This window comes from Ambystoma mexicanum, chromosome 2p (genome assembly GCF_040938575.1).
Source record: "Ambystoma mexicanum isolate Mex_15411 chromosome 2p, UKY_AmexF1_1, whole genome shotgun sequence".
NCBI lineage: Eukaryota > Metazoa > Chordata > Amphibia > Caudata > Ambystomatidae > Ambystoma > Ambystoma mexicanum.
Window position 1 is genome coordinate 313250329 of NC_090923.1, and position 25337 is coordinate 313275665.

At 43.6% G+C, this 25337-nt stretch overlaps 1 protein-coding gene across 5 annotated transcripts in view; it reads left to right on the forward strand.

The window, feature by feature from the left end:
* Window positions 1-25337, forward strand: part of CACNA1D (calcium voltage-gated channel subunit alpha1 D) — a 2225258-nt gene that overhangs the window by 1434022 nt on the left and 765899 nt on the right. For all 5 annotated transcript variants that reach the window (XM_069643624.1, XM_069643621.1, XM_069643623.1 and 2 more), the window contains exon 30: window positions 14199-14282. In XM_069643624.1, the coding sequence (XP_069499725.1) occupies window positions 14199-14282 (84 nt within the window). The remainder of the gene's footprint in view (window positions 1-14198; window positions 14283-25337) is intronic.

A 25337-nucleotide genomic window follows, 5' to 3' on the forward strand; every position in this document is an offset into this window, starting at 1 on the left:
ACCTAACTTTGGAGGATCAGAGCGGACCAGCTGTAATTGGCGCCCAATATCTGCTATAAACAAATTATATAATGCTGGGGCCAGTATACAAGCTTGCTTTAGACCTCTACCGGTAGGAATATGCTGCGACAAAATACCCTGCCTATTTAGCCGGACTTGGATTGATGTATCTGTATGCAATTGTGCAACAAGAAATAAAATTTACGCCGGACAATTTGCGGTTTTCATTTGAAAAAGAAGGTCCCTCGGTACCAAATCAAATGTTATTTTAAAATCAATAAAAGCAATATAGATGGGTTGCTCAAGCCGCAGGCTCTATTTTTTATGAGGGACAGATCCAATAAGTTAAATGAAATACCCAAACGTTCTACAAACACCGATTGATTCCTATCAGAGAGACCTGGTTCATGTCTTTAAAAAAAAAGCAGTTAAAAAATCTTGCATGGAGCATCCAATAGAGCCTGTAATTGTAAGGAGAATCACAATCACGTTTTTAAAAATGGGAATTATGATCGATTTCCACCAAGATCGCGGGATCAATTTTGTGTTCATTACTTCAATGAAAATAAGTGCCAGGATCCCGGCCCAAGCCTCCAGGTGGGCGTTGAGTGTTATATTAGTTAAGCTACTTGGACCAGGCGCTCTTGATGAACTATGACTCTTTATTATTCCAACAATATCATCCATATCGAACTCTAAAGTATGCTGCCAAATATCAGAATTGTAAAGCTCCCTCCTATCCACAGGTAAGGGAGCATACAAATGCCAAAAATTCTCTAGCCATGCTTTCTCCTGGATTGTGTTAGTCTGTATAGGGAGTTGAGGATCCCCTTTGCCCGATCTCAATAAAGACCATATCTGAGCACTATTTTTGCTAGCAAGAGCAGTAAGCATATATTCGCCATCATTTTGATACATCACTCCACGCCTAGTTTTTAACAAATTTTTATACTTCAATTTTAACTTACGAGACCTCTCTAAAAACACAGATTTTTTTCAAAAAACGTTATTCCTGCAAGTCTTTCCTTAAGGCAGGTTTTAAAATTTTAACCTCTATATGAAAAGGTTGCTTATTGATGAAAGTGGGTCTACAATCGCTTGGTTGTTTTTCTTTAAATAGAGGCAAAGCAGCTACATAGGGGCCCATATCAGCAGACATCTCTGGATCTAGACCTAAGGCACCGTGCCAAATACACATATGTAGATCCTATATAGGTCATTAGACCACCTTTGCCTATTTCAACCTCCCGTAGCCTCTCATTTTAAAGGGTAAGAAGTAGTTGGGGAGGGAAGAGTCAGTGTAGACGAGGTGGCTAATAATAAATCATGGTCACTGGTTCTCTGCGAAGTGACTCTAAAATCAAGTATACTCATAGGAAATTCCCCATCGACAAAAACAGTCCAAAAATGCTGTATTATCACCTTGTTTCTAAGATGGATTGGGCGGGATATCGCCTTTAAATGCACCATTAAGGATAACAAGGTCCTGATTGTTCTTCAAGGCTAACCATTTTCTTGCTCAACTAGATAATGGGTCCCCTATTGAAGGAAAGCAGTGGGCCTTTAAATCCCCAGCAATTATTATGTAACTTATAGTGGTGTCAAGGAATATTAAGTCCAACACACTGGTAGTACCCTCCAAAAAAACCCTATCAGAGATGGCTGCTGGGTTCCAATACACATTTAGGAGGGCAAAGTTACCACTATGGGAGGTGAGTTTTGACAAATGGATGAAAGAGTTGGGAGAATCCAAATAATCCAAGCTAACATTAAGACAAACTTTACAGGCGGTTAGTAGCCCTGACGATGTATGCCCCATATCCACCCTAACAGCTTTAACTAACAAAACCATGTACCCTGCCAAGTAGGTGACTATATGATCCATGTTTCTTGCAACATAATTATGTCCAGACCCCGTAAAAGGGTTGTTATTGGCCTTAAGAAGATGCTTAAAGCCTCTTGTGTTCCAAACAGCTAGATCCCAGTACTCTAATATGGGATCATTCAAGAGTTTCTTAACAGAATATCTCTTGTGTCCGGCAAGGACCCCCGGAAGCCATGACCAATCCAAAGCTCCCATGTTCTGAACAGCGACCCCTGTATCCCTCTGCGGGGTCGGGCCATTCTTCCCGATGTGAGGTGTCTGGCTGACGTATTATTCCCCTGTGGAGTAAACCTCTCCTCCTCCCTCACTATAAAAGCGTAATGATACAGTTCATTCATGACTCCAACCAAAGCTTTGCTAATCAAAAAAGACATACTCCACAATCTAACTCTATCGAGATCATGCTCGTTTAAGAATTCAACCTGCCCAATATTTGAAGACGGCAAGCCCCTCCAACCCCGATGATGTTGGATCTGTTCAAGATGGGGGCCTCCTCAAACCCACCTCTTGATTCCATAATTAGGGGGTGATCACCATCCCCCCTTTTTGTGTGTTTCATTTAGTTATATGCAGTGTTCTAGAGCGGGAATGAGAGACCAGCCCCCCCCAAAACTCCATTCTCTTCCATTCTTTCTGATTGTCATGATGTTCATTATCGGACTCCCTATGATGACCCGGCCTTCTAACTTTATTTCTCCCTCGATCACCCCGAATCTCCCAATCGTCCCCACCCTCCCCCCTAGCCCTCACAGGGGAAGAACTCACTTGCTGAGTCACTTTAGGGCGAAAGGAAGCAGTCTGTTTATTTATTATTCTATTTCTCGTCTGGTCCATGGTAAAGAAGATCTTTAGAGAAGGAGGAACATTAGAGTGCTCCCTCATAAGTGGCCCAGGAACAGTTGTAAGGGGACAATTAATTAGGACGTCTCCCTGAGACTGACTTAAGGTTTGGGCCCCAGAAAGGACATTGTGCTCGGGCGAGATCTGAACCTCAGGCGATGGATAAAGATCTGAGTTATTTAATGAATCGTTCCCTCCGGAAGGAGTCGGAGAATTGCCATCTCTGGGCTTTTATATTATTCAGCTTTATTGACATTTTCGTAAGCATAACAGAAACAAGGCTACACAGCCACATTGCAAATCACCACAGTACAAACATCTTAAAGGTAGCAACTTAACAATCCCACTAACTGTGTCTTAACTGAAAACCCCTCCGCCCACAATCCCACCCTCTTCCCTCTCCCTCCTTTTTCTGATCCGACCAATTCTCCACATTTAGTCCCGTACTGTGCTGCTCTCAGATTTCTTTTGCAAATAGTCATATTTCAATTCCAGTTCCGGTATAGTTTCTTCCCATTTCCATCACTGGGGGGTAAACCCCCCCAATTCCTAATCCCCTTCCATATTTCTAACGCCTTCTTGTTTTTATGCCGAACAGAAGTCCGACCATTCTGCCTCCATCGGTCCATTATTCCCATGGAGGGCCGTTGTTATCCGTTCCATCGCGTATACATTTCGGGGTCCGTTAATAGATTCCCTCTTCCCGGAAACTGAACTCCCTTCCAATGTGTTGCCAAGCACGCCCTTTCTGCCAGGAGAAGGCTGTGTACCATACGCGGCACCCAGACATATTCTCCGTCTCTTTCTTCCAACCCGAAGAGGACCAGCATGGGAGCCTTCACTCTATTAACCACATCCAGATGTGGACCCCCCTCTATTTTCGTCTCATCAATGGATTAATTTTCAAAGAGGTGCCTAGTAATGTCATGTATGACCCACCTCATGGTTCTCTCTGATTCACCCTCCGCCTCTGGTATTCCAAAGAAGCGTAGGTTGTTTCGCTGTTCACGATTCTCAAAATCGCCCATCTTCAGGATCATTTCCGCTTCTCTTTGTTAGATTTCACCTATCCTTACGTCCATCTGGGTCTCCAGAGTGTCCAAGGATATTTGATTGTGCACAAACACCTGTAGTTTCTCCTCCATCTTATCCATTCTCACATTGATCTTGTCCACCTTGCCACTGATATCTGCCCTTATACTCCTAATTTCATGGCGATGGGATTCAACATCACTCTTAGTTGCCATTGAGTCCTCCCCCCCTGTCGCCATCTTCTGCGGTTCTGGCCAGGTTGCGGGATTCGGTCTGCCTGAGTATGCAAATCCGACCAGCTTTGTTCTGGCCTCCATATAACCTTGGGCCTGGTTGGGGTGCTGCGATGAGGTCATACTCCTTCTTGCACTCTGTCAGAGGGTACAGTCTGTCCGAACCCTTCCCTTTCCAGTGGATCTCCTTCAATGGGAAACGGTCAGCCTGTTGGTCATCCAAGGGTAATGTTCCACTCTGCCACCTGTCAGGGGGGATTGAGGTCTACATTCCGGGGATGAGGTGGGCACACGCCCAGTGCTCTGGAGACCACACCTCTCCCACCGACCTCTAGTTGCCAATCTGACGCTGGGTCCACTTCCTTCCCCCAGTGGGTCTGTGTCTTTACACGGTTTAGGAGCTCTACTCCAAAGGCCACTCTGGGTCTTGTGTGGGGTTCGGTCCGCCGATGTCACCAATGTTCCACTCGGGACCCTTCTTGAGTCCAATTCCCGGGGCGCAGGCCCACACCTCCTGTGATTACTGCCTGTTTCGGTCCAATTTTGGGTCACCTCCATGGCCCGTGGGCCTTCGCTACCATCCGTCCCTTAGAGTTTGTATTCCATCTCTACCTGTCGGTCCAGGCCTGTCTGTTACCACCAGGAGATCCGCCTGCAGGTCACCACTATTCTTCCAAGGCCGTCCAGGTGCCTCCAGACAGCTCACCACCCCTTAACTCAGCACCCCAGGAAGCGAGCACACTCCTCTTTATTTGGGGGCCCACACCGTCAGGGCATTTGTTCTGTGCGGCTGGCTCCCTTCTCCCCTCTCAGGCCTTCGTCATCGTCTGTATCCTGCCACTAATCTGCTGGTGGGCCCTCCTGGTCAGTGGCACCTCAATCTCACAGCCACTTCCAGCAGGAGGGAAGTAAAATGGCCCCTGGAGCCCCATTGCCAGGATGTGCAATGCGGCCACACCGCACCAGACCAAGGCGCTGTCCTTCAGGACCTTAATTGATCCTCTATCCCCCTTTATGAAGGCCTTGCACACAGCGCAGCCCGGGTCATCCTTTAATCATGCACTGTCTCTCCCATCCAGCAGCTGGGGGCCCGGCTGCTAGTCTCAACGTGAGGGGCCGAGTGTCTGCTGACTTCACTGTCCAGCTGAGACCCTAAGGAGCCCCAGCCGTATCTCTCCGGGCCTCCGATCAAGGCCCATTCACACAGTTCTGATGAAGGTTAGGGGGGTGGAGCACTGCCAATAATGGCCCCTCATAACGGGGGGCAGAACCCGACCCACCTCCTCAGCTCTAAAACCAGAGGGGGTGCAGGAACTGGGTACCCCACTTCCACGTCCCAAGACCACTGAATCTCTGGCGTCGTTCCTCTGCTCTTCACTCTTGGTTATCCTTTGCGCCGGCAGGCGGGAGAGAGAGAGAGAGAGAGAGAGCTGGATCTCCCCCTTGCCAGGCACAATTTCTTCCGGGTTTTCACTGGGTTGGAGCCTGCCAGCTCAAGTATTCACCTGGGGGGTACTCTCCTCACCTGAGGGGCTAAAAGTGGGGGGCAAGTTCACTCAAAGCGGCCTGGGTGACGGATCAGCGCTTTCATGCGACTGCCATCCGTGTGCCCCCTGGTGGCCTCTCTGGGCTTTTTTCTAGTAGTCACTCGCTTCTGTTTATTCCTAATGTGAGATTGTGAATCTTCCATAAAGTTCTTTTTAATTGGACTCTGACAAGGGACTAGTAAGGGACTTAAAGAAATTACAAGAATTGTGAGAGGCAACTCTAGACAAAGATCTCTGGTTTTCTGCCCCCCAGCTTCCTCCCTACCCCCGGTGACGCCAGGAGACAAGGCTGTAAAAGCCTAGAGGGGACGCCACTCAGCACACATGGCCCGCTTCCTGAGCCATGGGTGGGACTTCAGCCATAATAGTGGCATCTGATATTTCATCAAAATGTATTAGCAGGCTTTGGTCCATCGGACACCCCACCCCTAGATGGGGGGACCTCAGTGTTTGAGGTTTAGGATAAATAATATCTTTAAGAGGACCATGGTTCGTTTTTGCAAAAAATCCTGTAATATCGATAACCATTTTTTAGTATGGATCTTAGGAGCGGCTACCCGGGCAGGCCCTGAGTCAAAATGTCCCTCCCCCGATTTCATGAGTATTGACCGCGGTTGTAGGACAATTGGCTAAACTAGTTCTTTTTTTTTTTGGCTTGCAGTTGTCAACACATTTGAGTAGAATATTTATTTCCTGATACAATACAGTAATTTGCGAATTCAATTTAGTTGTGCTCGTTATTTATTGACAACCGGGCTGTCAATAAGAAAATAAATCACGAGCACAACTAAATTGACTTTTGATATTACTGTATTGTATCTGGGAATAAATATCTTTGGGGAAAGCATGAATCACTGGCACAACACTATTAGCTAAACCTTTACCGTGAGAGGTTTGGGGTAATACTTCCCAGTGCGGGGGATGCAGCTAGCTAACCAATAAAATAAAACGTCCATAGCACACCAACAAACGGTTATACCCTATGCAACTTAAACACATATGAGTAGGACATTGGGACTCAGTTAATATCAGTAAACAAAGCACTACAAACAATATATAAAAAAATCAAGAAATATAAACCAACAATGAACACCCTTCAACCTTAAACCGCCTAACGGCACTCCTAGAGCACTATGTAGATGCGCGTGGCTGTTGGTTTTGTAGAGAGTATCGGGAAAGTGGGTGTGATCCAAGTCATTAAATAAAAGGTCCAAAAAATAAGATCCACAAAAGTCCAAGTATATCCACAATATGTCCAAAATGTGTTAACACTGCAACAAATAAGAGAATTAAATGTTAGTCCACGTTAGACCAGGCACCCAGTCTGTTCAGAAGCAAGTTGTATCAAATCCTCTGTACCTCAGTTGAAGAAACCAAAGCTTTGGGCAGGGGGAGACCACTGTAACAACACTCCCACAGCACTCTCTAGATGCGTGCGTCTGTTGGTTTTGTAGAGAGTGTCGGGAAAGTGGGTATGACCCAAGTCGTTAAAGAAAAGATCTAAAAAATAAGATCCACAAAAGTCCAAGTATATCCACAATATTTGTTGATTGGAGTTATAAGTGTTGGGACTTCCTATCCCCTGCGCACCTCCTATTAACTTGTTACAGACTCTGCCTGCAGCCTAGATCTTGGTTTGTCTCGGCTGGTGACAACTCGTCCAACGTACTGCCCACCGAACCCGGCATCGACCAGCTATTCAGCCCCTCTGGCGCCCTGACCTGGGAGTACCAGACTACAGCTCACCCTGAGCCCACCCTCTAACTCAATTGGCCTTCAAAAAGACTTAGGTTGAAACGCGCGTCGGCTGCTTGCACTTAACAATGTTGAATACTTGGCAATCATTGCCACAAAGATGTTTTCTTTATCTTTGATCAAACCAAAAAATTAACAAAAAATAAAAAATAACATGCACCGGCAATCCCTTGTCTCGACTAGAAACCACCAGCATAATTGCAACCTCGTGGACTAATATATCCAAACAGCGCCCACACTGATCCATGGATTTGTCACCCCTACCTATATCCACAATATGTCCAAAGTGTGGTAACACTCCGTTGAAGAGACCACAGCTTCAAGCAGGGGGAGACTAGCCTAACAGCACTCCCAGAATACTCTCTAGATGCCTGTAAATGATTATGTGACAAGACACTTCTCAAGTAGGCCTTGGGGCTACTTGCTGCCTTCAACCCTTCTTGGGCAGTCAGCTTTCCAATAACCCGCGTTCTGTATGCAATCTATAATAGTGTATAAATCTGAGTCCTGCATTCCTTCCCAGTGCCAAGACCCTACTGCAGAGTCAGTAGTTCATCGTACCAGTAACCTAATGGCTTCTCGACCTCATAGAAACGGACCAAAAGCCGTAATAGCTGTGCACTCATACCAAGAACCCTGATAGAGGTGGTTTCTTAATACTGTTCATTAGCGACTGTGCATTTCTATGTTAAATATAATCAATGGAATAGAGGAAACATAAAACAGTGGAACACCAAAGCCTGGAAAAGGAAAAAAAAACAAAACGGTAGATTGGAGTTATGTTTGCACAACTCCTATCATAACCAGGCTCCCTATCAGGACCTTCTCTGGCTGAACCAATCAGCCATTGCTTGTCTAAAACCTAGATTACTGTGCTAACGGTAGAAGCTGATTAAACATTTTGTTCAAATGAAAACTTTTCAAGGAATGTAATATAAAGTGCATTTGCAACCACTAGAAAGCCTTAACAATTATTTAGAAGTCATTCATCAATAAAAGTAAAGCGCATATAACTTTTAAAATGTAATTTTCAGTTTAATTAGGTAGCAATACCAATACAATAAAATATTTCTATAGCTATATTTGAGTTCTTACTTCAGATAGCTCTAAAATGAACACTGTCATTTTAAATTAAACATCTGCTTTATGTAGCAGATTCCAATTGTTTAGACTGCCCAGTGGCACTGGTGGAGCACTGATATTTAAAAAATAATGTCATCACAAGAAGGTTTCACCTATCCCTCTCCTTTTATTTATTCTCTTTCAAGTCAACTAGTCACACACGCCAATAGAATACATTCTAAAGTCTGGTCTAGGGACTTTTTTGCTTACAATATTATGTCTTAAACCTGCTGATCTGGCTTTATGTTGTTAAGACATGTCAATCGCCATCCCAAGGTAGAGTGGCTGCCTGACTTATTCTCAGTTAGTTTTGGAGAGGTCATAAGGATTCGTATGCTAACATTAACTATGTGTTTGTGGATTCTCCCAAAGAATCTTCAGCCAAAGAATCCAGAAGGATGAACCTGTGTTGGAAGGTTTTCCCAGTGCCTGCCATCCTAAACAGAATTCTAAATGTGGGTACTTCAAACACACTCACACTGGATCACAGCCAGTAGTTTGATTTTGCTTTGAAAAGCAATTTCTCTTTTAAAAGCTGCTTCTCGGTCTGTTGAAAACACTTGGCAAGTTCTTATGGTAGAATCATGGCTCTTGTAATTGTTTTTATGAGCCCCTTTTATGAGTATTTGTCTGTGTCTAGCTATGTAGTTTATATTTATCTTCTGACAATTCCACTCATTACCTTATGTACGTTCATATACAGACTGCAAATAGGTCTTTCTCCTTTGCCCATTCTCAAAGGACTCTTTTAAATAGCAAAAATGACTAACAGCAAGCAGTCTTCCACTCTGAGATCTCTTCCTAAAAACCCCTCCTAGTATCTTTGAAATGGACTAAGGATCGGGGCCCAGGAATGACACTATTGTTTTCTCTCGCCTGTTCTTCTCACTCCCACCATCTTAAATCCATCCCAGAGTAAGAGATTGGTCATGTTATAGTACAATGACCAACAATGACCACTGTGGCCCATTTGTCCTCTAATGGAATCCAACCTGGTATCTCAATCCAGATTGGATGCTATTCACTGTTCTGGCCTCCTCTTCCAAAATTGTGATATTTTTTCCACCACCTGGCTATGAAAAAGGATGAAAGTTCATTATCCCCTATTCTTGTAAACCAGATTCTCAGTGAATCAGTCAATCTGCTGTTTTGAGAAAACTGTGGCCATGCCAATGAACTGCTTCTCATAGGTGGATCACCTGCTATCCCAAGATTGATTAGGATTTCAATTTTTTTATCCAGCTGCCACTGCATGGCTCGGCTCATCCCCCAATGACTTTATCCCAGAACTGGTGGAGTTGAGGTTATTCGCAAATTATATTTGCATAGTGCCCTCCTCCCCTTTACATTTAACACATTGTGCATTGTCCCTCCTCCACATTTTTGGAGATTATCAAGGAAGAAATACACTTTACATAGTATCTTAACTTGTATGAAGCATGATCGGGCACAGATAGCAGTCACCTTCAGGCTGACCATTGCTTAAAGCCCTGTCCTCATAGTCTAATCCTTCCAGAATCCCTTTCCCGGTATTCCCGTAACTGCACATGCGGTCCCATAATCGTATTCCTAATACCCTTTTTTATAATAGAAATAGCTTTGTTGGACATCTCTCCCTCCAGCACCTGGCTCTCCTGAGGAGAGTCTTTCAGGAACCAAAATTCTCCCTTTTACGGGGTATTGCTCACATGCCTAAATTACAAGTGTTGATAGCATTTAATATGGTCTAGACTAAAGTCTTGATAAGGTCTGTGGGAAATGGCAAGAGACAATTGTATCAGACAAAGGGGTTTGGTGCCAGGCAGTGGGGGTTCCCCCAGGAACTTGATTATTGATGCCAAGATTTGTGGCCTTGAGTGGTGACTCATATAGGTGGGGATGAGATGTGAATAGGGGAGGAGGGAGTTTGTATGTACATTTTGTATGTGGTATGCCAAATTATTAATAAGGTGTTATATTTAAAAAAAGATGATGGTCATATAGAGTAAATCACAGCCCATTTCAAATATCTCAATTTGGCTCATCATCAATCCTGCCTCCTAAGTGGCTGCTTAATAACGCTGTAATAACACTGTAAAGTACAAACTATGCATGGCAATCCATTCCTCCTAATATGTGCACTTACATTCTCTAAATTCAGCAAATCTGTCATGAGGAAACAACTTGTCTTTGCTTGGTACTGGAATGTTGAAAAAACCTGCCCCAGCATTTATGGCACAAATCAACATGTTTACAATCAAGAAAATAGTATACACATATCTTTTATAGTGTCTTTGTTGGTGAAGATTCATGTCTTCCTACCCAAATGATAATTTGGTTGTTCTGTCTCCAGCACTTGTGTACATGTGAGGCCTAGAACTTTAACAATGACCTAAACCTTTACTGGGTGCTTCGCATTAGATGTAGCACCCTTTTGTTGTTCTGACTCTAAATATAATCAGAATTGGATTCATTTCAAAGGCTTCAAATCCTAATTTATTGTGCGATTTCTAATTGAAGCCATTTAGATTTTGAACTGTGATTTCTTTTGCCGCCTTCCACTATTGACTGATAACTTAATTGCATTAATACCTCCTTACATACACCTACATGTTTTGTTTTTTACATTATAGGTTTTCCATTTTAGACACTTAGGATTTTCTTTCTTGAGGAGTTGAGGTCAGTGTTTTAGCCCCAAAAAAAGCACAAGTTTAAAGCTTAGAGGATATGCTGTAGAGTTCATGCAACAAGCCTTGCACCTTGATTTATTTAAAATTTCCGAGCGCACATTTTAACTGACTGCAGGTGTGGAAGATTTTTGGTAAGGGCTTTTGTGCAGGCTTCTCAGTGCCCCTTTCTCGTGGCCTCCACACAAATCAAAGGAAATTCCCTTACTAGCCTATTACTGTAGGTTTGGGCTTCCTTTGATGAATCGCATATACATTTGATTTGCCTGCTCAGATCAAGGACAGCATTCACCTGAGTCTACCCTCCTCAGATCCCCCTTGATTTCTGTTGATCATTCTGAATGGCAGCATATTCTTAAAACCTTCTCCTCCTAAATGAAACATTTTGCCCTTCAGATAACAGGCCCCCTACGTATTTCACAAATTCTGTATGAATGTGTAGTATTGGTCGGAAACCGGCATAAAATCAGCATTGTCATAAATGTTGTCTTTATGAATACCTGCAAAAATGTCATCTTGGCACTGGGGGATGGATTTGCCTATCAGTGCTTCAGACAGCAGGATTGGCGCCATGTTTTCTGCCATTTTTCACAGGTAATCAGAACAAGGTGTGTTAAATACATAGCTGCACCCCCTTTGCTTTCTTTGTAACGATATGGGATGTGGTGGTCATTAAACGGTGGAATCCTGCAAATTCGGAATGCTGAATCACACTTATAGTTAACACATTTTTAAACGTGCACCATGTGGAGGTTACACATCAACCATTCCAGTCCTCCCCTTGTCACTTTGCAATGGTATATTGATCTTCTGGTGTTTTATGACCACTGGTTAGGCTAAACTGGATTAGGTTAAACACAACATTTGGAGCTATGGCTGGAATATAGTCCATACTTTCTAATCATCCCATGGTCTAAACGCAGCTTGTCAATGAGGAATTCAAAGTAGCAGTCTAAAAGGCTAAGTCATCTGCTGTAACAGGTAAGTTATCTGTTCTTTATGGCTGCCAGTTGTACTTTTTTTAATGCTTTCCTGATTTTGACTACATTTCTCTAATGTGCTGTTTAATATTATCAGCTGTGCGTGAAAAAAAAGGACAGATGGCTAGTAAGTGAATTTTTTCAGGGATATTGCAGTGCTACAAGTTTACTAATCTGTGCATGACCAGGTTGATTTGCTGTGATTAGTCCATTGTGTTTAATGTACTTTTTAAAGAACATTTTGAAATATTGTGTTTTTGTATATATTTTGGTAAATAGTGTTATGCCAAAACTTAATCTGATTTGTCTAAAAAATGTATATTCCCTTAATTGTAATGTCACAATATGCCTCTTTGAACTTGATGAGTTTGGCAAATGGCCCTTGAAATATTTGTGGTCATTTTTCTTGAGTTTCAAAACCTTATATAGCGAGGCAATTTACCTAATTTTTATTATGTAAACCCTTAGAATCCGTACTTCTCCTATTACATATTCTAGTTTATTGCACTTACCCTAAAAGGCTTACCAGTCTCTTTTTAAGTGCAGAGATCAGGTTTATCAGAATACTTTCCAATAGGCACGAATGAAAACACTCCATTGATAAATTGTATGGGTGGTTTTGGAAATCCCAATTAAATCCAGCACATTGAGCCTGTTCATAAGCATACGAGTCCAGAATTATTAATTTCAATTTGCCCCTCTTGTAATCCTATTTGTATTATGATAATAATTTTTAAAAAGCCCTGAAACAGCTCCCCATGCTAATGACATCATTATATATTTTCCTGCTTTTTGTAATTACAAATTTACCTAATATAGTTATAACAGTTTATGTGGATTTTGTGTTTTGGATTTGAGTGACAATGTTTTAGAAATATTAACATAATGATAATATTTCACAATCATAGGTGCATGGACAAAGATATTTATCAAGAAAAACATCCAAATTCTACTTTTGGTCAGCCTGCATATACATGAATATAGTAAACACAGCGGGCTCCTACTCAACCCGTTCCCACACTATTCCCACCACTATATTTTATTTTCACCAAAAATATATATTCGGCAGTAGACTAATGAACTGCATTACTTTCTTTCATTAGATGATCTGCCTTTTTGTTATTTTGCCCTTTGCCCTTTGTTTGTGCAGTTAATTTATTACACAAATGTAAATCTGTATGTTTGTCCATTTTGCATCTTTTTTTCATTTGGATATCACACTTAATGTATCTACAGAAAACATGAGCATGCAAAATCGGAACCACGTTTTATAGACTTGACCTTTCATTTGTAACTATAACATTTGCACCCTACCTGCTCTGTTAAGGGCTATTTTAGTGATGCGTGGAACACATTTGACTCCCTCATCGTTATTGGCAGCATTGTAGACGTCGTTCTCAGTGAAGCCGATGTAAGTATACCCAAATCTTCCCCGGTTTCTTCCTCCTTTTCGTTTTTCCACACCTATTTTCTGGACATTTCACAGATTCTCAATTCCCTTCTCAAATAAGTTTACTTCCGGGGAGAGTAGCAGAACATAGGTTATGAATGAGTGCAAAAAATGGATCAAATACAAATTCAAATATTGTTATGACCAGGCAATTGGTTTATTTTCATTGATGATATACTCTATGTATGAATATTGCATGTATTGCATAATCACGTACAGCATTTCCTTGAAAATATGTAATTCACTGGAATCATGTCGTATCCAAACATGAAAAAAGGGAAATGTGAATTATGGCCCATAATGCTATTTCTGGACTCCCGTAGCATTTAAAAATCACTCCGACTTTGTTTATGTATTGTGTATTAACATTTCCTGTGAGCCACTCGATTGTATTGTGGGTCTATAATCTACTGATTCCCATTAGTATTTCTATGAGTTGATCATTCATGTGTTCACTGGAAATCATGCCAGAAATACATGGAGGATAACTGTAAACATCACCAGCATTGGATATTGAAGTTTAAAGTAAAGTTCCTTTGTTTTCAACTTTCTCAAACATGAATGTGAATGATATAAAACTTTAGAAGAGTCAAGAAATGCCACTGCTGTGAAACTGTCCTTCTCTTATTTCTCTTTTCTCTTCTTTTCTTGTTTTCGGTTTGCTTTTATTGAACACTTACCTTAACAGCACTATTTCACTGATGCATGGAACACTTTTGATGCCTTAATTGTTGTTGGTAGCGTCGTTGATATTGCTATCACAGAAGTTAATGTAAGTAACAACTGTTCATGCACCTTAAAGTCAGATTCATTCTTTGTATTCATTGTAGACTTGTCCGCCGGCCTATAATATGAGGACATATATAACAATTAGATCATTGGTCTTATTTATGTTATTATTTGTACATGAAATCAAAATGGTTTAAAATGTGTCTTTCTTACTCCTGCTTCAAATTATTCGATTAAAAATTACTTCCATGTAGCAAAGTTTATACTTTCTTTTTGCTTGCACCATTCCAAACTTGCAATGATAGTTTCCCACATTAAATTAGTTTTAAAAGTTCTACCCAATTTGTCTCACCTTGATGTGAAATATTTTAGGTATACTGTGGTTACACACTGACATAAGTAAGTGTAAGATAATTAAGATAATGAAAAGCTTTATTATCAAGGAGATAATTGATTGGCGCAACAATTAATTTTGCTTTTACCCATGTGAATTTACGCAGGTTTGAGCCATCATTTAAAACATTTAGATTTTATGAAGTTATGAGGCTTACTGCAGTTAAGTCTGGTTGTGTGTTCAATTTATATATTTTATTGTGCATTTGTAAGGCACTTATACATGAAGAGAATTGTGTTTCAAAGCGCCCACAGGACACCAGGGAGGGGACATGGGAATGAAAAAAGAAATATATAATTGAAAGATAGAGGCAGACCTACTAGGCTCTGTGAGCATTCAGACCGTGCAAGTGCAGAGAGAGAGAGAAGGGATGATGGAGGAGGGGTAAGTGCTGGGTGTACCCTAAGGGAAGTGCTGGGGAGAGAGCAGCTGTAAGTGCATAGGTGAAGGTTAGATGCAAATAAATATGTGCAGGCCTGTGGTGGCATAGGCCAGTGGGTGCCAAGGCAAGTGCTGGGAGCGGGCGGACACTGAAGGTGATGGGGTGTGAGAGGCCAGGGCCAAAGAGGACATATAAGGGCCCTGGTCACCAATCCCAGCAACTGTGGGGTTTCGCCGAGGAGGCAGAAAGGGAAGGAGGAGGTGAAAAGGAAAGTTTTGTGTAGTTTCCAGAATTTGAGGAGATCCGGTTCAAGACTGAGAGGAAGGGGGAGGCTGTTCCATAGGAGCGAGCCTGCCAAGCAGAGAGAACGGCCAACAGCTTGTTGTTTAGTGAAGCGCTTCACACACAGAGAGTTGGTGCTGGAGGAACGTACAAATCTGGAGGGATAGTATTTAGTGAGAGCAAGTTGTAGATAGCGTGGTCCCCGGCCCCAGACAGCCTTATGGATGATGTAGAGGGATTTGAATTTGATCCTTGCAGCAACCGGGAGCCAATGGAGAGCTTTTAGGGCTGGAGAGATGCAGCCCCTGGGCTTGAGGCCAAGGATAACTCTTGCAGCCCTATTCTGGATTAGCTGGAGGGGTCGTAAGGAAGAAGAGGGTAGATTAATGAAAAGGCTATTACAGCAGTCTAGCCTAGAGAGAACCAGAGCTCTGGAGACATTGAGCTTCTGGGGGGAAAGTGAGGAAAGGAAGAATTCCTTTTTAGGAGGTAGAGTTGAAAGTGGTACTTCTTGGCAAGGTCCTGAATGTGAGGGAGGAAGGAAACAGAGGAATTGAAGATGACTCCAAGGTTTCTGGCTTCAGATGAAGAAGAAGGGGATAGCACATAGAAGATGGCCAGAGTGAAGGGAAGAAAGAGGGAGCAGGAGTCCCAATAGGAAGGATCTCAGTCTTGCTGGCTTTGAGGCAGAGATCATTGGAAGTACACCAGGACTGGATGGCAGATAGGCAGGCAGGAATGATGGAGGAAGTTAGTAGAGGGTCAGAGGGAAGTTTGAAGAAGAGTGGTTTGTAATCTCCATAACACTGAAAGTGAGGGGAGAAGGTGCAAATGAGGAGTGCAAGCTGTGCAAGATAGTTGTTAAAGATCCAGGGAGAAAGGTTGGCGCTCTTGGGGACACTACAGGTGGAGCTAGAGATTGGAGAAGAGAAGGAGCCCAGAATAACCTGACACTGATCTGTCCTTTCTTGAAAAAACAGTAATACTCTAAGCCACTTAAAGCAAAGATGTAGGCTTTTAGTGGCAGGTTCCTAAAACCAAATATTTATTTTACATTCATATTACAAAATTCAAATATGAACACATACAATGTTATCCCTGGGCATACAAAAACATGGTAACACATTTAGATTGTTGTGTGTAGTGCTTCAGTACAGTTTTAGACAGTTTTAACAAAGCAAATAACTGTATCTACTTCTCAAAATGGGAAATTGCATTTGATTAGGTTGATCAAGTGACAATGAAACTATAAGGTAGCATTTGATCCTTTTAAGGCACGTCAAATATCTGGTCTGGATTATGGGAAGGCGCCCTTGGTCCATATGATTTTCACAAACATTAAAAAAAAGAACTCTATGACTGAGCGATTGCATTACAACAAGCTGAGATAGCAACTGAAGATCCAGGCTTACCTCACAAAGCCTGGTAGACCATTGCCCAGTCTGCAGGGATATGAAATTTGAGATTGCCATCCAGTAATGTCTGGGTACATGGTCAACAGTTGGACTTATGTGTTTTAATGTAGGGTAGTAGTTGAGGACCAAAAACCATGTGCAGCTCCTTTGCCACGTAGGTCTACAATAAATTGGTTGATAATTCAGCTTGGCCATGTAGGCTTCAAGGTAAGTAACTTCACTAGGTGAGTACCACTTGATTTTTAGTGCGTTCTGTTACTCATGTATTAACAGGAGATAAAAAAGGGTTGCACAGTCTTTAAACATGGAAGCTGAAAAAGGCTTTAATGTGGAAGAAGGGAGTTTGAGTCTCTCAACAGTTCATAAAAGCTATTAAGTGGTAATTGATGAACATTCAAACTTAACAGCCTAGGTCATTTATCACTAGCCTGGTGGACACTTAGGTGAGTTGCAAATGTTGTTTTTCAGGGAAACCAAGAGTACATCATTACATCAATCTTTTCCTTTGCATCTCATCACAGGTATTTTTAAGAACAATAACCTTTAGACTAGATAAATTGAGGCTAAACACTGAGGATTGCGATAAAATGAAGAAATGTTTTTTCACTAAAACATGTTTTCTGAAAAATCAGCAAAAATGTCATGCTTCCATTTTTAACAAAATAGAATTATTTTAATCTGATAGGAGCGGGAATCTATATAAATATTTGGTGTTGTATTCTATGTGCGTGAAGTGAAAGCATTAAAAATAATCTGATCTTTGTTATGGGATGAAAAAAACATAACCTGCTAAGAATTACAGCAATGATATATTATATTTTATTTATAGTGCTCCTATAAACAAGTGTTTCAAGACGCGACAAGGCATGGGAAGGGAACAATGGAGAACAAGACAACGATCTTACTAGACTTAGTGACATTGAGATAGCGCAAGCGCAGGGAGGGGAACAAGGGGAGAAGTGCAGGACACATGATCGACAAAACACAAAAAAGGAAGTGCCTCCAGCAAGTGGCATTGCAAGGGTAAGTGCAAGTAAGGGGACTATAGGGTAACAGATACAGCCCTAAAGTGCAGTGATGCCAGGCGGCAGTGCAGGTGTGCAACTGGGGGCAGGGACCTGGGCCCAAGGTTCTGAGGGTAGCCAAGTAACCAGTGCAATGACAGACAGGAGATCAGCCAGGAAGAGGAAGAGAGAAGGCAGAAGCAAAGAGGAAAGTCTTCAGCAGTTCTGGAACCTGAGATGGCTCTGCTCAAGTTTCAGAGAGACAGGAGGCTGTTCCAGAGGGAGGCACCAGCCGAAGAGAGAGATTTGCCTTCAACTCTTTGCTTGGAAAAACGATTGACCCTCAAGGAGTTGGAGGTGGAAGAGCGAAGAGCTCGAGTAGGGAGATACTTAAGAAGAGAAAGCTGGAGATATTTTGATCACAGGTCCAGAATGCCTTGTGGACAATACAAAGGGTCTTGCATTTGATCCTAACAGCCACTGGGAGCCAATGGAGAGATTTCAGTGCTGGAGAGATATGATGCCTGGGCTTCAGGCCAAGGACAAGTCTTGCAGCCCTGTTCTGGACGAGTTGGAGAGGACGGAGAGTGGAAGCAGGCAGGTTTAAAAAGAGGCTGTTACAGTAGTCAAGCCTATAGAGAACCAGAGCTCTAGAGACAGTGAGCTTCTGGGGGAAGGAGAGGAAGGGTAGAATACCTCTGTGGATGTGAAGTTTGTAGTTTGACTTCTTAGATACATCAGAGATGTGAGGAGAGAATGAGGGAGTGGAATTGAAGATAACACAGAGGTGGTTCATAGCCTCACAGATGGGAGCAATAAGAGCGCCAAGGGAGGCTGGCCAGAGAGTGCAGGGAAAGAGGTGTAGGTGCACCGATGAGGAGGATCTCCATCTTACTGGCATTCAGGCAGAGATCATTGGTGGCACACCATTCTAGGATTGCAGACAGACAGGCAGAGATGAGAGAAGGAGAGGAGGCAGCAGAGGGGAGTCTTGAAACAAGCTGGCTGTCAACCGCATATCATTGGAAGTTAGAGCAGAGTGCAGCGATGCAGCGGGAGAGAGGTGCCAGGTATTGGTTGAACAACCAGGGAGCGAGGTTAGACCCCTGTGGAACACCGCAGGTGGAGACAGAGATATAGAAGAGGAAGGACCCGAGCTGGACCTGGGAGGGTCGGTCAGAGAGGGATGAAGTCAGCCAGGCAGAGCCTGATCATTGATACCCAGGTTATCACAGAGACGGTTGAGCAGGATGGCATGGTTGACCGTGTCAAAGGCAGAGGAGAGATCAAGAAGGATGAGGACAGAGGGGAGATTAGAATCAAGGTTAGAGGGCAGGTCTTCACGGATGTTCAGGAGAGCAGTTTCCATGAATCTGGCTGCTCTGAAGCCAGACTGATGGTCATGGAGACAACCAACAGATTCAGAATGAAGATTAAGCTGCGAGATGGCCAGCTTTTCAAGGAGTTTGCCCAGGGAAGGAGTGATAGAGATTGGGTGATAATTAGCCAGAACGGTTTCTTGAGAAGGGTTTCTTGAGAAGAGGGTGCACGAGAGAGTGCTTCAGGGGGAGGGAAGGTTCCAGAGGCGAAAGAGTGGTGTAGAAGTCGGTCAAGGCTGGAGCTAGGGTGTCAATGTGGTCCTTGATTGTTTTGGAGGAAAAGGGAAGGCCAAGGGCGTGGCCAAGGGAACAGTGGCCTAGCCCACGGAACTCTCACTTCCCGCTGAACCAGGAGACAGATATGCCAGAACAACACAGCGCACCTGTCTCTGGGAAAGCGGAGAACTGGCGTATTGAGACCCGTAACCAGGGTCCCGCAGGACACCCAGAGAAAAGAGGGTAAGCTCCACCCGAGAAGTGACACCTGAAGGGAACAGAAGAGGTGGTGCTCTGGCAGCTGTGGAGGATCAGAAGGAAGACAGAGGCTGTGAAGACATTTTGAGCATGATATTTATTCTAAAGTAAAATAAGGCATAACTGTCCCTATATCTATGGGGTGTTCCCTACTGTGAGACAGACATGACATCAAGAGAGACGCTAACTCAAAGATATTAGTTTCAAAAGCTTTATTTATTCAGGTTCCTGAGTTGGGGTAATGCCTAACTGACCGTAACTCTAAAGGGGTGGTTCCCTTAACTGATGTTTCTAAAGGCTGTCGATGTCTGATGGTCCAAAATACATCTGTCTGTGTCTAAACCTATGCTTGCTCTCACTCTTTACAAACATGTGATAGGAAGTCTTTCAAAAGGAAGAAAGCAGTGGTTCAACAGAACATAGGAAAGCAAGGTTGGTTTCAGGTGATCTTCTCACCAAGTGTAGTTTGATCAGTGTTACAAAAATGAGTTCAATCAAAAAGGGCTGTTCGTAAGACCTTCTCCACAGAACCCTTGCAATATTCTCAAATACTTTCAGCGTCTTTTATTCCTTGGGTTTCCCTTCCGCAAGCTTCAATCTTTTCAACACTACAAAACAAGTCTCCGACTTTGTTAGGCCTCTCAGGGTTCCCTTCCCCAAACTGGGACCCCTTTCTGTTTCCAACACAAAATTCAGTTTTGCTTTTCTTTCAATATCATGGATAATAGATATTCCACTGTGTTAGGCCTCTCAGGATTCTCGTCCCCAAGCTTAGCCTCCTTTTGGTTTAAAACACAAGTTCAGCTTGTCGGGATGCACTTCTCCTTTCAGAGAACAAAGATACAATTGAATAGGTCGAAAATAATTCCCTTTAGCACTACCTTTTTGCCCTGAGGTCATAAAACACATATCCACAGTACTCAATTTGTGATACCCTGGAAGGGTAACTGCTTGTTTTTTTATATAATTGTACAAAATGCACTACTTAGATTTACACATATCTTTCGTGATCATACAGGATGAGAAAAACAACACTACAGCATGAACAATGATTGACCCAATTGCTCGTGTACTGAAACAAAAAATGAGTCCTTCACTGCCATAATCTGATGGACAGTGTTATACATAGAATTATTGAACATTTTACAAAGACAATGACAACAGATAACAAAATGTTCGTTCAGAGAACAGTGACAATACACTGTGATTTTTCTTAAAAAGAGGGTGCGTCTGATTATCTTGCACTTTTCTGTTCTTCGTACACTTGACCTCACTTTCCGCTTCGTGCTTCTTTAAAACTGTGTCTTTCTCTCGCTGCGCTTCAGTCAAACACATGCTCTCGAGTTTCTCTCACTCACTGGACAGCATCGCGTTGACAAGTGTCTCAAAAACACAGGGTTGAGGTCAGGGTCTCACCACCTACCCCCAGCCCCCCTTGGGACTGGCACACGTCCCAAGGGAACAAGCATTCTTCTGAATGCCACCAGCAGGATACAGGCCGCCTCCCTTCGGCTCCTTGGAGGCACGGCTCCCCTGCCATGTTACAGCCCCTCACAAACACCGGTCCAGCATCTCTGCATGCCATTCTCCCCCTGGCTTCCAGTCCTGCTGCTTTCTGCATTCTGCTCCTTGGCTTCTCAGCTCCGGACATCATCCCCAGCTCGCTTCCCTCCTTGTGAAAAACCACACCTTTTATAGTTGAAAGTGGAGTAAGTTGTGAATGGTCATTATTAAATGCCTGACCCTGCCTGACTCTATTAATGGGACAGCTTGAGTTCTTTCTATAATAGGTTTCCCTTACTCTCCCCATGTTGTTTATATGGGTAATCTTTACTGCTCTTAGTGGTTACTTCCTCGTCCAGTATTTGTTGGGAATGGGGAGGGGGCGAGATGGGGTGAGATTGAAAATACCCCATGAAGGCTGAGGAGGAGTGGGTTGGGGTATTATTGGGAATGGGGGAATACCATGTCTCGCCTTTGGGTATCCTCCTCCCAATCCCTCATGACCCTCCACTCAGGCGATATTCCCTCGCTTGTCCACCCACGGGGTCGGGATCCAAAAGCATTGGCTCGTCCCTGGTCACCTGAATGGAAGATCCCAAGGGAGTAGGTGGGAGACTACAGTCAGGTTTCTCACACTGCCCATTTTACTAACTAAGGTACTCATCAGTCAGGATGAATGTCCAAGAACATGTCCGTCCACTGTCCAAATCTAACCTGTCTGACCCTATCACTAATGTAACCAACTAAGAACAGGAGAGTGACTCTCTTTTCCTGATTGTTGTGTTTTGTCGCAGGGTTTTCTATGTTCTTTCGTTCCACTCAATAGACCATATGCAATAGTGTCTTGTTATCCTGATAGTGTTCCTCACCCCTTTTATGCAAATATGTTTTACATTTGTATAAGTGCCTTCTCTCTTTCTTGACAGTTTCTAGCATCACTTCCATTAGTGCTGTTTCATGTATGAGCTTTGACTTCCTGGGTCTTGGTTGTGTATTTCTCAAATGTCTTTATTTATCATATTCTCTTTCTCATCTTCGGGACCTGGTTTGACTTTTCCCTTCTCACAAGTCAACAGGGTTTCAACTCTACTCCTCTCCCACTTAATGTATTTCATGTAGCGCTGCCTTTCATGAACATGGTTCTCATTCCTCGGCTTATTTCCAATACTTTTCTCATTATCACTGGGATGAGTTTTGTTTGAGTTATGAGTCCCTCTTAACTGTCTGGTAATCCCATTTCCTGTATTACCTTCTGTTCCGAGGGGTAACGTCACTGGTACCGCAGCTCACTTATCACGCTGTCTGGTTCACGTTCGTTCTTGTCTTCCAAATTGAAATTGCGCCGGTATCTTGGTTCAGGAGTGTTTTTTTCCCATCTGTGGTGTCAGCTCTTCAGTCGTGTTGTATTTTCTTCTGTTCTCATATACCAGTCTCCCAGTGTCTTTGGCTTTTCATCAGAGTTTGACTGGCTTACACTGGGCACTGCGTTCTGAGAGAGCTTCTGCCGCCTCCTCTGCTACGCACAGGAGGCTTTCCCTGGTTCTCTCTGCTTTCCAGCTTCTCTAGGCTTCTCGCCCTCTCTCACTGTCTCTCACTCTCTCTTGTCATATCGTCCCTTTTCAGCATCCTTGGCACAGTCCATTGAAGGGACTGATTTAAAGGGAAAGCTTTAGTTCCCTGTTGTGGATAGCATAAGTTAACTTAATCTTTGTGCAATGGATAATGTTCCGTTATGTGTGACAAATCCATATAGGACATCACTTTGATTGCACCAGGGAGCACTTCATGGGAACGTTAGTCGTCCCCAAGGGGTGGGGGGAATCTCTCCCGGTGAGGTCTCACTTGCCTCGACCCCCCCGGAGGGTGCCGCAAACCGGGCTGACCTCCTAGCCTCGTAGGGGTGAGGGGGGCGTCCCCTTTGACAGAAGGGACGAATTCCCTCCATTCATCACACAGCCTTACTCCTAAAGAGCATCGCTTAAGGATTACAGTGGCTCCAGGGAACTGGGAGAGTGCAGGAGAGGTCCAACAAAACCCCAAGGCAAGGTGAGAGATCAGAGGGCACAAGGTGGGTGAAAGACCAGAGGCTGCAAGGCGTGGCGAGAGAAAACAAACCTCAAGGTGGGGTGAGAGACCAAAAACCAAAGGGCGGGGTAAAAGAATTGATACCCAAAGTGTGCAGAAAGACCGAGGCCCCCAAGGCGTGGTAAAAGAAACAACCCTAAGACAGGGTGAGAGACCAGGGCCTCCAAGGTGGGGTGAGAAACCATTGAAACCAAACTCCTAGGGCGTGGTGAAAGGCCGAAGACCCCATGGCTGGGTAAATGGAATTAAACCCCAAGGCATGGTGCAAGACTCGAAACCTCAAGGCAGGGTAAGAGAAATGAAACCCAAAGGTGGGGTGAGTGGCCTGAGACCCCAAGGTGGGGTAAGAGACCTGAGACCCCAATGCAGGATAAAGAAAATGGAACCCCCAGGTGGGGAAAGAGCCAAAGACTCGTGGGGGGGGGGTGGAGAATCCAAACCCCAAGGCAGGGTGTGAGACCTGGTACCCTAAGGCAGCGTAAAAGAAATGAAACCCCAAAGAGGGAGTACAGAAACCAAACCACCAGGGGGTGAGACACACAGAGACCACAAGGTCGGGCGAATGAAACTGAAACCCTAGGTGGGATGAAGACCAAAGGACTGCCTAGTGGGAAAGAATCCCAGGATCTTTCTTGGGATAAGGACTACCAGGGGAACGGTTGAGTGAAAAAAACATGTGCCAGACGTTCCCACCTGAGAACAAAGTCAAGAGAAATGTTTTGTACTGAATTGAACTGTATTGACAAGGGAAGCTTGGCAAGCCATTCAGCCTACTGGCTCAGACTGCACACAGGGCTAGGGATCTCCTATTGAGTAAGACACGTGAGGGTGGGGGGGTCAGAAGCCAACCACCAGTCATTTTCTCAGGGCAAAGCCCACCTTCGTTGAATTTGTTTCTTTTATAGAGGTTGGGACAGAACTCTGGTAGGCATAGGATTATGGACTGGAGATTAATTGTAACATACATCCTGATAAGCATCCTTTTATAGTTTTATTTACAGAGCAGAGTGAAGAATCTTTCAGTTAGGGCCATTATAGGTTTCTTGTGTGATTTAGAATAAAGAAAGTTCAACCCCAATGCCACCTTGTCCATCTCCTTTTTGATATTCCACATAAGACAATTTTTGAAAAGTGACCCTTATTATAAAGCAGTCTGCTAAGACTCGTAAAGTCATCATTTTTAAAGACGTGCTATCTTTGAAACATTTGCCAGTGTGCAGTCTGTCAGCTGAGGTAGCATATTCATAGATAAAATTAACATATTCTATTAAGAAGTGTGGGGGGGAGGAGTGGGGAAGGTCGGTACCTCTTCTTGAATATGGTATATGGAGAAAGAAAGGTAACATTGGCCACTGTATACGCCCCTAACAAGGGACAAGACGGGTTCCTGAGGGGGGGCCCTTTCATGACTAGAAAGTTTCGCCACAGGGGAGGTAGTTCTAACAGGGGATTTCAAATTAGCATGGGAGCCACAACTGGACAGAAGCAATACCACATGCTCAGGAACACTGGGGCCCTCCAAGGCACTAAAACAAAAAATGGCGACACTGGCACTGCATGACTTATGGAGGGAGATACAGGGTCAGGAACAAGGATTCACGTACTATTCCCATGTCCACACCTCACAATCTAGGATAGACTACATATGAGCAGCTGCGGGGTTGGTGGGCAAAGTGAAGGAGATTGACCTAGGCTCCATATCCCTATCAAACCATGCCCCGATTACGGTAACCATACTCCTGGGACACTATAAAGGGGGCCTATGGAAGTGGAACTTCCCGACGGAACTGCTACAAGACCAGGTAGTGGTGAACACCATTAGGGAACCGATAGACCAATATTTTTCAGACAATGACACAGGAGCAATACCGCTAGGCACAGACTGGGATGCATTCAAAGCAGTGCTAAGGGGAGACCTGATAGTGCTCAAAGTGGCAAGAAGCCAAGTAAAAAAACTCTGGCTACCAATGAGACATGTACAGGGTCATTTGAGTACCATACGCACTAAGAAAGCAGAAAAAATCACTCCTATTGCTGAAACATTGGTACTACATAAAAGCAAACAAGGCTGATAAACTCCTAGCAAGGCAACGCGAATCAAGGAAGAGGAGTAACTCTGGGACAATCAGGAGCATACAAGCATGGCGTTCACAGATGATATGCTAGTGGCACTGACATCC